We start from the raw sequence: 13,423 nt of genomic DNA, 5'->3' as shown, positions 1-13,423 counted from the left end.
GCTGGTCTGTCTCAGGGCTGACTCATGGCTTTACCTCTGGTTGCACCAAGAGCAGAAATGAGAGCCTAAAGGGCTTTATTCTTGGTGGTTGTAATGATGATGTTGCTTGTTTTTATTCAACATTTCACATATAGGCAATTTTATTGATTTATGTGGCTAGACAGAGTATCTACAGAGATTTTTTATTTTTTTCATCATCATGGTAGGAGAGCCAAGACCTAGAAAAGGAGCTTAGGGTATATATATGCATTAAGTCCGATTAAATTCAGGATGAAAACGGTTTCCTCATTTAATCTCAGCCTTTTTTTTTCCCTTGCTTTTCAAACTGGAAGTCTGTAGTTTTAGGAGAAATCCATACTCCTAATGATACTGACCTCCAGAAATTCATGGCAGGCAAGATGCAGCAACCACAGGCGCTCTGGCTTTGCTGCAGTGTAGAATCAGGCACAAATTGGAGAAGGGAGAGCGCTGGATGCAATTACCAGTAATAACTGAAGAAAAGCAGTAGCATGTTGTACGAAACCATGTCTTATTTTGTTCAGCTGAAATTGTATGGGATATTTCTGTACAGAAGAAGAAAACAGTCCTTCACTTGTAAGTTCTCCTAGAAGAACCCGCCCTTGCTCCTTGTTAAGAAAGTCGTCGTTGAGTAATTAACTCTGGCGGCTAACGCTGGCTTGCTGGAAGCTGAAGGGACTTAGAATTCTGTGCCCCCTGCGTCCACTTTGCTGTCTCGGTGCTCCCAGGGGTTGAGGAGAGAGCTTGTAGGGTTTCCCAGCTCTCATCTGGTCTGTTAGCATGAGCTTCATTATTGCCCAAGGTTCACCAGAAGTGATTCGGAGCAGGATTTCGAGGTGGGACATTCTGCCGCCACTTGAGATCTTTAGGAAAATCGTAGAGAGGAGACAGGTCAGGGAGATGGGAAGAAGTAGAGAGGAAAAAACTGTGGCTACAAAGCTGAAAACTTCAATGGCCTGATGATACAAAGAGGAATGAGGGAGTTTTTCAGAGGGTTTCTGCTTGTTACCTGGCAATTAAATTGGTCACTTTACATTCAGACTGTTTTTATCTATGAAGTGGTTGCATCAGCAGGATATGCAGTACTAATAACTGCATTTTTAGTGGTTTAAAGCAGTGGTCCTCAACCTTTTTTGGGCCATGGACCAGTTTAATGTCAGAAAATATTTTCACAGACCCGCCTTTAGGGTGGGACGGATAAATGTATCACGTGACCGAGACAAGCGTCAAGAGTGAGTCTTAGACGGATGTAACAGAGGGAATCTGGTCATTTTTTAAAAATAAAACATTGTTCAGACTTAAATATAAATAAAACGGAAATAATGTAAGTTATTTATTCTTTCTCTGCGGACCGGTACCAAATGGCCCACGGACCAGTACCGGTCCGCAGCCCAGGGGTTGGGGACCACTGGTTTAAAGTACAAAAGGTTTACTTCTGCCCAGTAGGAGCTCACAGGGGCTGGTGGGAGACTCTGTGGGCAGTGCCCTCACCCATCCTCCTACACTGATGGGCCTCTACCCTCTGGGCTGGTGCCAGCAGCCACTGCCTGGGGAAGAGAATGTGGCAAATCCCACATGAGCTCCTAAAGGCTTCTAGTCAAAAAGAGTGTATATTTACTCAGATCTCATTGGTCAAAATAAGTCACATGGCCACATCTATCTTCACAGGAAGTGTGGCCTGCCCCGGTGCAGGGTAAAGGTGACCAGTGTTGGTGAAGGCCCCTGCTGGCTGCCACAGGGGTGCTGATACTTATATGATATGCACCCCACATGCTCGTCCTGGCACAGCCTCACATACGTAAGAAAATACTGGCTAGAAAGGGACATCATTTGAAAAAGGATTGTGTTAATAGATTATGAAATAATGGATGTCTCTTTGTCATTTTTGAAAAATGTCTGTAATGTGTTAAAATTCTAAATTAAAAACTGAAAAATTTGTGCAAACATTAAGCGGTAATCAGCAAAGTAATAATACCCCTTTCTCCTCTATAGTTGCCACCACTGTGTTATCTTCTTGAATGAGGCTCTGCTGGGATACCTGCCATAGGTGACCCTTATATAGAGGTGTGGTGTCCGGTTCGACCTAGCCTCTGTCCTTGTGAAGGAGTCGAAATCACACACCTCCCAGGTCGTGGAAATTCAGGGTGGTGAGAGGCGCCGGCTTAGTAACAACATGAGTGTGATGACAGAATTGGTTCTCACTTCACCTGGCCAGTCCTGCCTGATGGGAGGTCACCAGGCTAGAAGGCACAGAGCAGCTTTGTCTGTCCCGGGTGCCACCCACTCATCTCCTACTTCTCCTGCGCTGAAGTGCCACATTCCTGGGGTTGGCTCTTGCGAAATTTAATGGGAGGGCTAACAAGAGAGTGTTCTGTTGGTTTCTTTTGGCTCCTGCAGGTGATGACTTGTTTCTTCCTGCACCGTTGCCTTGTGGGAGTTGCTCTGCTTTCCCCTGCACCACGGCTTGGAAAAGGCCATGGGAGTTTCATTCAAGTTGGAGATCAATGCTTCGATATATCTTTGGCTGCATACAATGAGTGTGCACAAAACAGGGAGACATTTAATGATATACCTCAAGTGGTCGTTGATTTATATAGATGAACCTTAAGTAATGTTTTCTCAACCGCTCATTCATCTAGAGGCTAGGAGATTTGATCATTATTTTCCAGTACTCTCTTTCCACTGGGAAAGGAATCTTCAAGTACCATTCCACCGTCTCCTCTCCCCCCAGCCTCACTCTTCCATGCTTTTATTCTCCAGTAGAGCAGGCCACCTGACAACTGGGGCCACAGTTCCCTTCAAAGTAGGTGTTATAGTGACCGCAGCATGGCACCTGGTACAGTATCTTAGACGTTATGGGAAATCAGGACATATCTAATCATTTTAGAGGGAGAATATATTATAGAGGCTTTCCACCATTTTTTAAAAAGCATACTTATGGGAAAATATAAGACTGTAAAGGAGAGGTATCTTTGCTGTCAGCTAAGAAATTTCTTCTCTGATATATTCTTGTCGTTACTCCCAAGTGAACCCCTAAGTTCCAAATACACATTATGAGTCTCTTTTCTTCTTTCAGCTATAAACGCTTCTCCGTCTGACTGAATCATCAGGCTTCCTGTTGTCTCTTGTCCATAATCTCACCAGCTCTCATGTTCTGGTTATCCAGGCATCGCCCATCTGATCTGTCTGCAACCTGGGCAACCCCGTGGGATCTTACCTTGTAGGCAGCTCATGAGAGTTAACAGGGACGCCCAGAGTTGTCTCTTGGTGGCTATAAATTGGTCACATGCCTTTTTCTTGTATAAACACTTGTACCTCTTCATTTTTAAGTGGGTATTGCAGTTTCTTGTCTGCCTTAATGGCCTGTTGACCTATAAAGACTGTAAAGAAGCAAGAATAAAGGGGACTTAACAGGGAGAGAGAGCTCATTGAGTTTGGAAGGGGAAGCATCTTGTAGTAGTTAGTAGCCTTAGAGAGCTGACTTTGGAAAGCGAAGAGGAAGAACCAGCAAGATGGCAGTGTGGGAGGAGTTGTGGCACAGACGAGACCCGGTCTGGCCAGGCATTATCCTGTAATTATTGTAGGATCTGGAATCAGTGACCTTTGTATGAGTGTCAGCTACATATGCACATGTACATACCATACACACGTTCATACGTGCACACATACAATTTGAAGATGGGAGTAAAGATCCATCTTCCAAAGCCCATGGGTAATTCTGCTTGGATGGAGAGGAATAGCATCCTGTTGTTGGTATCTTCCAGAGAAATAGGCTTTTTCAGATATAAAAAGAAGTTATCTTTGAGACATATCATTTTGTGCACATCTGTTTCTTTTAAAGTGTGCTGGATCATGGATGAAAAAGGCATAACTTCACGGAAAGCGTATTTGTGGCCTGTTAGAGACACATTCTGTTTAGGAAAGCGTCCGTGTGGATGTGCCTCTCGCTCCCTCTTAACCCTTGCCCCTGGGTTCCATTTGTTTCCTGTGTGTTTGACTTTGAGTGGCAGTTCCTGGGCGTTTCAGGTTGTCACTAAGAACAAAAGTCATATTACTGTTTCTCTAAAAGTAACTATCTTGCAAAAACCTGTGATACAGCTTTCATCCACCTATTTGCATCTGATCTTGTTTCTGGCCCCCGGGATGTTACTCACATCCATACTGATCAGGTAGTGGTTCAGGGTCCTCTTCATAGGAGTGCTCCCTGCCGGGATTTATACCAACATATTTATCAGACTTCTTTGCTGAGCACTTGTTTCATTATTGAGATGGGCTTAGTGTAGTGTTCTGCCTGTCTTTGAAGGCTTTTTACTCCTGCCCAGTAGCATCTGTTTGTCACACCATTGGGCGCCTAGCAGAGGTAGCGAGGGGAGACAGTGGAGGTGGCCAATGAGAAGTCTACCCTCGCCTGTCTGCCACCAACCCTGGAAGTACAAAGCTGGCAAGTACATCTGGCTCTTGGCCTTAGGAGAACCATGCAGAAAATGAAATAAAAATTCCTCTGCTGGACAGGAAATTAATCAGGCGGAATGTAGCAGACAGGAACATATGCTAGACTCCTTGTTCCACCACCAGTGAGTGTTCTATTATTATGTAAATGAGACGGATGCACAGTGACTTGGGGGCAGTTGTGAAGGAAGGAGAGAAATGAAGGAGGTGAACAGGTTCCTTAGGATTTGAACTCTGGCAACAAAAAATGTTTTTATAACATCTGCTGCCTCTTAGTCTATCAGGCACTGAGCAAGGGAAGCTCCTTAGCCTCTCTTGTCATTGTTTCTGCAAAGCAGCCTTCACGACAGGGTGGCACATTGTGATTTATTCATTCCATAACACTTCCAGGTCATCCTGGCTGAACCAGGCCGTGTGCCAGGTGCTGGGGCTAAGTCATCAAAACACCCTGTGCCTACTGTCCAGGAGGTCAGAGCCTGGCAGGAAAATGCTACAGGAAAGCATTGAGCCTACAGAGAACCAACCAAATAAGAAATGGTGTCGTATCACTTAGGATTCTTGGGTTGAAAAGTAACTGAAACAGAACTCGGCAGATTCAGCAAAAAAGGAATGAATGGGTAGATGGAAAACTGAACAGCCATAAGGGAGCTTGGGCAGGAAACTCTGGGGATATACAGAGCAAGAACTAAGCAATAGGCCTGACCAGGCGGTGGCACAGTGGATAGAGCATTGGACTGGGATGCCGAGGACCCAGGTTCAAGACCCCGAGGTTGCCAGCTTGAGCACGGGCTCATCTGGTTTGAGCAAAAGCTCACCAACTTGGACCCAAGGTCGCTGGCTCGAGCAAGGGGTTACTCGGTCTGCTGTAGCCCCATAGTCAAAGGCACATATGAGAAAGCAATCAATGAACAACTAAAGTGTCACAATGCACAATGAATAACTAATGATTGATGCTTCTCATCTCTCCGTTCCTGTCTGTCTGTCCCTGTCTATCACTCTCTCTGACTCTCTGTCTCTGTAAAAAAAAAAAAACCAAAAAACAAAAAACCTAAGCAACAGGAGCTTCAGGACCCTCAACTGGTGAATTGACTCCATGCCCCCTGGGTCCATTCACTCAAGGCTCAAATTCCCAAAGCAGGCCCTGGCTGGTTGGCTCAGTGGTAGAGCGTCAGCCTGGCGTGCAGGAGTCCCGGGTTCGATTCCCAGCCAGGGCACACAGGAGAAGTGCCCATCTGCTTCTCCACCCCTCCCCCTCTCCTTCCTCTCTGTCTCTCTCTTCCCCTCCCGCAGCCGAGGCTTCATTGGAGCAAAGATGGCCCGGGCGCTGAGGATGGCTCTGTGGCCTCTGCCTCAGGCGCTAGAATGGCTCTGGTTGCAACAGAGCGACGCCCCAGAGGGGCAGAGCATTGCCCCTGGTGGGCATGCCTGGTGGGCATCCTGGTCAGGTGCATGCGAGAGTTTGTCTGACTGCCTCCCCATTTCCAGCTTCGGAAAAATGCAAAAAAAAAAAATTCCCAAAGCAGGTATCTGAAGGACCTCGCTCGGACATGTGCCCACTCCTTGGCTAAGGAAAAGAGGAGACGGGTAGCCCCACAGAGACTATGCAGTGGCAAAGGGATCTTTCCCCAAGGAGAGAATGAGTGTTAAAGGGGCGAGAACACAGATGTTTACCAGGGACACTGTAGGAGCGAGGTGTTGGTGAGCTCTCGGGCTTGCTGGTCAGTGAGCAGGCCTGGGTTTCACTTTGAGCATGCTCATCGTTGAGGTTGGGATGGTTTGAGGCCACAGAACTTAGAATCACCAGCCTACAGGTGCTTCACTTCACTGGCGTGTCTTCCCTGCTGTCTCGATTCCAGTGTGAGCAGTCGCACCTGATGAGAGAGCATGAGGATGTGCAGGAGCGCACGACGCTGCGGTACGAGGAGCGCATCACGGAGCTGCACAGCATCATCGCGGAGCTCAACAAGAAGATAGACCGCCTGCAGGGCGCCACCATCAGGTAGGAGCCCTGCTGCCTCTCCAAGCCGTGGTCTGGGGCTTGGAGCTGAAGGCACCCCTGGGAATTGTAACGATGTTCTCTTTGTCACTAAGACTTCTACAGTTGGTAAAGTATTTCCTCTTTGCCTTCCCCTTTATTATTCTGTGCTGGTTGAGGGAGGCAGTCTATTGATAAGGTTGTGGCATCGGAAGTTGAGCGAAATAGATGCTTTATGAACAACTTCTAACTGGAGCCTCTGTATCTGAGAGACCAGCATCCCTAACATGCCTTCTGTTCCGTGGCGGACTTTGGGAGATTTAGGAGTGAGGCTTATAACAAAGCATTATGTAGACTTCTAGATAATCTAATAATAATTTTAATTTACCTCAAGTTGATTGACCAACATTGACTTAGCCTCTTACAAATTCCTAAGGCGAGGGCAAGATTTGATCTGTCACTAGTGAAAAGGCTGAGTCTTAATATTAAGGGACTGCTCTTCCATGCTCATCAATCAGTTGGCCCCTAAGCCTCCTGCACACACTTGGTGTATCCGCTCTGCTGTTCAGAGGAGAGGTTTGCTTGAAGTGACTTACTGAGCCAAGGATGAGAACAGTTATCTTCCTGCCTGTGCCCCGAAGAAAGCAGATGTTTGGCACTTACCTTTACGGAGAAAGGTGCTTTGTTCTCAGGATGTTGGCACAAGCCACAATTACAACAGTTGTAGAGGCAGCTACTTTAAACTCTCCAGAAGTCCTGAGTTGGAAGAAACCTTTGATGCCGTTTGTTCCAATTCTGAGAGTTATAGTAATGACAGGGCTACTCGATGAGGGTTCTGATGGGCCTGTGTTTCCTGGGCAGAATCATGGAAAAATTTGCACTGAACTGGAGCCACACAATAAACTTCATATTCTAATTTAGAACCTCAGAACTTTTAAATTGTATCCTGGTCTTCAGAGTGATTGTAGGTTAGTAATGCATGAGCAGAGAAGAATTTTCTGCCCAAAGAAACGATTATAGCAGATTTAAAGGAGGCTGACAGGGAACATTGGCAAATTTGTAATTTTCATTAAACCATGTTGCACTTTAAACACCTGAAGATGAAGGCAAATGGGCTCAGTGAGTTGTGATAAAAGTGCATCACACATCACCTGAAAACTCAATTTCAGGATGTTTAAATTGAATCTACTGGCCAAACTGCTTCATGTAGAAAGACAGTGAGCTTCTTGACCATAAACATTTATCATTGCCTTTTATTGAAAGGAAAATTGCATCTGTGCAGATGTCACATTAAATCCTGCCAGTTTTCATTATGTAAATGACTGACCCCTCCTTGAGGGGACTCCCCGAAGGGCTGGAAGACATGCACACTTGCGGGCCAGTTAGACAAGGCTCTTCTTGTCCTCTGAACTCCAGCTGCTAAGGCGTTGCCCCAGCGCCCAGCACACCAGGAAACTGGTTTGCCCTCAGGTGCTGAGAGTCTATGGTAGCTTCCATGCGGTAGCAGCCAGATATCTTGTACGAACCCTAACTGCCCTAGCATAGCCAGGGTCCAGAGAGTTGATTGCCATAGTAGTCATGCACAAGTCTGATACCTTACAGACTTCCTTGTGCTTCCATCTGGGTCTGACTTAGGAATTTACTGGAAAAGCTAAAAAATTATTAATAAGGCACTAGTTTATGTAAACTATGATATATTCATACTTAAGCAATACTGAATTGCTTCAGGAAAGAAAATGACTATCTCATAGTTTTAAAATTTTTATCTCAGGTCCCATTTAGAGAATCAGGGACCTTCTAGGGCTGCCTTAGGATATTGTCACATCGTTGATATACTTAGGGCTAATGCAGCCAAGAATCAAATACTACAGTTTGCTGAATGCCAGTGTAAGTTGAAGTCACAGCCACATCAGCTATCTCAGGTAAAGATTAAGCATTAATAGGAAGAGATGAAATGATGAGAACTCAAGTGGAGACGATTGAAGAGACTCAAAGCAGTCCAAATTTCTAGATCCTTCCTTACAAGCTTACCTTCCCTTCCTGCAGAAGCAGTCCCCCTCCCAGTCTAACAATGTTGGTCCTCCCTTGCTTGGTGACTGTCGCCACCTGACCCCAGGCAGGGGGTGCCAGATACACTCGTGCCCACTGCCCCTCTGTTCCCCCTTTAGACCCAAAAGCACTCGTCTTTCATTCCATCCCAGGGAGATGGGTAGGAATTCCAACCTGAAAGATACGGCTAAAATAGGAAGAGATTTGTAAGAGTTTGTTCACTTATACTCACTGAAATTTGGAGGGAATGTGTGTGGGCTTAGGACCTACGGGATCTAGTCCAGGGAGGGAGGAATGAAGTATTGGATTGATGGTGAAGTTATTGATATGACTATTCCTACCAGAGATTCTAGATTCCGTGTGTTAGTTCTAGTAGTTTGAATACTGAAAAAACTAGGCTCAGTGGAGGACTATGTTAAATAATGTTTTAATGTCAGAACTACAATAGTGTAATGTAGGAAGGAGTCCAGAGGCCTAGGGAGTCAGGATGCTGGGTGGGAGGTGACATCCTTACAGCAGGATCTTTGAGGACACTGAACTACTGGGGTCGGTAGGCTTGAGTCCTCTATTGGTCAGCAGGGCAGCAGTACTAACCAGACAGTTTTGCCCTGTGGAGATGTTAATACTGGCTAATTGGTCATAGGGTCCCTAGGACTAGTGTAAATGTGTGGCCTATTAAAGTTTTGTTTTTTTGTAGTAAGAAAACTCTGGTCTGGTGAACAGAGATTTGACTTGCTGTTGCCTGGGATTCTACTGGCCTCTCATCCAATTACCTTACCTGGCCCGGTACACAAACCCAGAGCCCCTTAGGTGGAGGGGAAGATGTATGCAACTCCACCATATGTGGGTACGGTCAGTCTTCCAAGGAGAATCACTGCCACTTACAAGAGAGACTTACAGTGGGAAAAAGATCATGACAATTCTGGAGTGACTATTAGCTCTGAGATGATGATAGCCCCTGGAAACCCAAAATACCTATAGTCCATCAGTCAGAGTGAGGATTTACAAAGCTGTATTATTAGTCAGCTCAGGTTGCTGTATCAAAACACTACAGCCTGACCAGGCGGTGGTGCAGTGGATAGAGCATTGGACTGGGATGCGGAGGACCCAGGTTCGAGAGTCCAAGGTCATCAGCTTCAGCGCCGGCTCATCTGGTTTGGGCAAGGTTCACCAGCTTCAGCCAGGTCGCTGGCTTGAGCAAGGGGTCACTCGGTCTGCTGTAGCCCCCGGTCAAGGCACATATGAGAAAGCAATCAATGAACAACTAAGGTGCCGCAACTAAGAACTGATGCTTCTCACCTCTCTCCTTTCCTGTCTGTCTGTCCCTGTCTGTCCCTTTCTCTGTCCCTCTCTGTCCCTCTCTGTCCCTGTCACAAAACACACACACACCAAAAATAAAACAAAACAAAACAAAAAAACCCACTACAGTTTGGGTGAGTTAAATAAGAGGAATTTATTTCTCACAGTTCTGGAGCCTGGGAAGGCCAAGATTAAAGTGCCAGCCCATTTGGTCCCCCCAGGAGGGCTCTGTCCCTCAGTTGGAAAAGGTGGCAGGGAGAGAGGGAGGAAGCAAGCTCGCTGGTAGCTCTTCTTATAAGGTCACTAATCCCATTATGAGGCCCCCATCCTCCTGACCTCATCAAACCTAATTATCTTCCAAAAATACCATCTCCAAATACTATTACATTGAAGGTTGGACTGCAACATATGAATAGTGGAGATACAATTCAGTTCACAGCAGAAGGTCGGGTGATGAGCACTTTTGACCGGAATGCCTACTGTAATAGACCTAATCTAGTGCACTGCACCATTGGGGAGACAAACATGTTTCAGTGCTCTGGAGATAAACACTCCCAGCCAGCAACAGCATCTGATGCTGCCTTTCTGGGCGTCCAGCGACCAAAAGGTAGAAGTAGAAGTAGCTCCTTTCATTTATATACCTAAAAATCCACTTTAAAAAATTGTTGCTTCTCACCCATGCAACTTAGAGCTCTGCTAGTTTAGAAGTCTTATTTCCCAAGGGAACTATGCCTTCACCAAAAAATATAATAGTGATTCCATTGACTGGTACCAGGGCCTTTGCAATGAAGAGAGTTACTGTACTGGCTGGAGTGATTGGTCCTAACGATCAATAGGAAATTGGATTGTTGCTATAGCATGGGACAGGGAGAACTGTGTCTAGAAACCAAAGAGTTCTATAAGCTATCTCCTAGAAATTCCCTAGTGGTAAAAGTTAGTGCATTACAACCCAAAAGAATCAGCGTAGCTTCATGATCAGTTAGTTAAAGATAAGTTGGTGAAACGTACAATTTTGTAGTTAAGTTACATGATATCTAGATGTATTTGACATTGAACTGTAAGAAGAGTGATCTCTTAGCAATGGGTACAATAACTAATGGGCCTTTTGTCTCCTGTTTTGGTGAACAAATGAGTTCATTTATATTTCAATGAGGGATAGTCACAGAAGTTTGTTGTCCATTGCTGTTGCAATTTGGAATTTTAAGTGTAAGAGAGTGTGTATGGTTGGTGAGTAGCCAGAGAATAGACTATCGTGAACCACCATTCCCACCCCTTCTCTCTACCCTCCTCAGAATCAAAGAGGTTAGACCCCGGAGACTACTTTCCAGACTCCCTTCACGAGTGGGTTCTGCACAGAGCTGTGGCTTTGCCAGTGAGATGTGCTCACATGGATCTGGAAGGGAGGTGGGAGCCACAGTCCCTCGGGCCACCGCGGGTGCAGGCACAGGCTTTGTTGGCACGAGGTCCTCATTAACTGGGCAGGTGTGAAGGCCGCAGCAGTTTCCTGATCTCTGAGGGGACCCAGCTATGCTGGCACACCTGACGGCTCCTGGTGGCCTCCATGCGCCCTTCTCTTCCAGCCCTCTCGATGGCTTTGCCAGCACAAAACTGCCTCAATTCAATCCTTTCTACCTGAAACAGCCAACATATTAATAGTTTGTGTTCCTAACCGAACGCTGCCTAATGTATCCTCATTCCCATCTCTAGAAATGAACAGTGGACGTTTTGTATATATGGCCTTCTAAAAATGTTTATTCATGAATATTTTAAACAAATTGGATCATATGGTGCACACTGTTTTGTAACATGGTTTTTTTGGGGGTTTTTTTTGGTTTTTTGTGTTTTTTTTGCTTAACTACATCTTAAGAGTAGCTCTTTTAAATGCTCATCTGACTTGGGGAGATTATATAATGGGATGGGGAAAATGGAAAGATACATCAGTAGTTCCCTCCAGATCCGGGGCGGAGGGAGGGAAGATATCTAAGCAAATTAATCATGAGGTCTTTTGTTTCCCATGGAGATTTTTTTTTCCCCCAAAAGCTATTATACTTACATAGCCTGACCAGGCGGTGGTGCAGTGGATAGAGCATCAGACTGGGATGCAGAGGACCCAGGTTCAAGACCCCGATGTCACCAGCTTGAGTGCAGGCTTATCTGGTTTGAGCAAGGCTCCAACTTGAGCCCAGGGTCACTGGCTCGAGCAAGGGGTCACTCGGTCTGCTGTAGCCCCCTGGTCAAGGCACATATGAGAAATCAATCGATGAACAACAAAGAATTGATGCTTCTCATCTCTCTCCCTTCCTGTCTGTCTGTTCCTATCTGTCCCTCTCTCTGACTCTCTCTGTCTCTGCCACAAAAAGCTACTTACATAAAAGCATCAATCTTTCACTGCCAGCTCTCATGAGTAGCCCATGTTTTCGGTTGCATTTCCCGTTGGCTCATTAGCCCACTGCTGTCTGGCTTCTGACTCTGACAGTTTGCCTAAACTTTTTTACCTATGGACTGAATCGTGTCCCCACTGAAATTCATATATTAAAGCCTTCACCCTTTATGTGATGGTCGGTAGACATGGGGCCTTTGAGAGATAATTTCGCTTAGATGAGGCATGAGGATGGACCTGCATGATGGGACAGTATAAGAAGAAACACTAGAGAACACACTCGCCTTCCCTCCCTCCTTGCCCTCAGCCCCACCCTCCCTGCCAAGTGTGGGCATTTGCAGCCATCTGCAAGCCAGGTAAAAAGCCCTTACCGGAAACTAGCCGTGTGGGCACCTGGATCTTAGACTTCTAGCCTCTAGAATGATAAGAAAATAAATTCCTGTTGTATAAGTGACCCAGCCTATGGTTACAGTAGCCTGAGCTAAGACACTTTTTTTGAAAATCACCAGTGATTTCTTAACTGAAAAACTTCCTGACTTTTGCTTGTTACTGGCCCTTTTCTACAACATGGACCCTAACTCCTCTTTCCTTCCTGGGTGCTCTTCTGAGACCTCTGGGACCCTGTAGGTCTTGAATCTCCTGTCCCTGAGATCCATCCTCAGCCTTGGCTCTTACCCAGGGCTCTGTCCCCCACACCTTTCACTGTCAGTAACTACAGGCCAGAGGGCATTAAACCATCCTCCCTGTGTCCCCACGGCATTGGCACCTAACTGTTCTGCTTCCTTGACTGCAGAATGTTCCTCATTTGGTGACCGAGATATTAGCCAAAGTCTCTGTCTATTCTAGGCTCTGTCTGTTCACGTCTGTACTGGGAACCTGGCCTTCCCCCTGATCTGTCAGCTCACCCTTTGTCCTGTGTGCTGTATCTATCCGCTAGCTTCACATTGCTGCATCTCAGACACTGTAACCAAAACCCCTTTATCTCCCAGTAAAACATGTTGTTTTGATTAGTTTCTGGCCTAACAGGTAAGATATACTGAAATAAAAATAAACCCAGAAAAATAAGATAGATTTCTCTCTCCCTGTCTTCTTGTGTGGTATACATATTGAGAAGTTCTTGAATATTGACCCTATATCAGATGTTGTTAAAACTGGTACTCATTGATGGCAAGAATGGCTAGTCTTTCAAAATCTCCTTATTCAGTAATTCACCAAAAGATTCATAGATGAGTCTGAGCTACCTTGGTGCCGTA

The 13,423-nt window shown here is 45.8% G+C and overlaps 1 protein-coding gene across 3 annotated transcripts in view; it reads left to right on the top strand.

Moving 5' to 3' along the window:
* The window catches only part of MCC (MCC regulator of WNT signaling pathway), a 521,764-nt gene that overhangs the window by 385,464 nt on the left and 122,877 nt on the right, over positions 1-13,423 (top strand). For all 3 annotated transcript variants that reach the window (XM_066382027.1, XM_066382028.1, XM_066382029.1), the window contains one exon: positions 6,324-6,466. In XM_066382027.1, the coding sequence (XP_066238124.1) occupies positions 6,324-6,466 (143 nt within the window). The remainder of the gene's footprint in view (positions 1-6,323; positions 6,467-13,423) is intronic.

This window comes from Saccopteryx leptura, chromosome 4 (genome assembly GCF_036850995.1).
Source record: "Saccopteryx leptura isolate mSacLep1 chromosome 4, mSacLep1_pri_phased_curated, whole genome shotgun sequence".
In the NCBI taxonomy this organism is placed as follows: Eukaryota; Metazoa; Chordata; class Mammalia; order Chiroptera; family Emballonuridae; genus Saccopteryx; species Saccopteryx leptura.
This window is presented reverse-complemented; position numbering and strand designations above follow the sequence as displayed.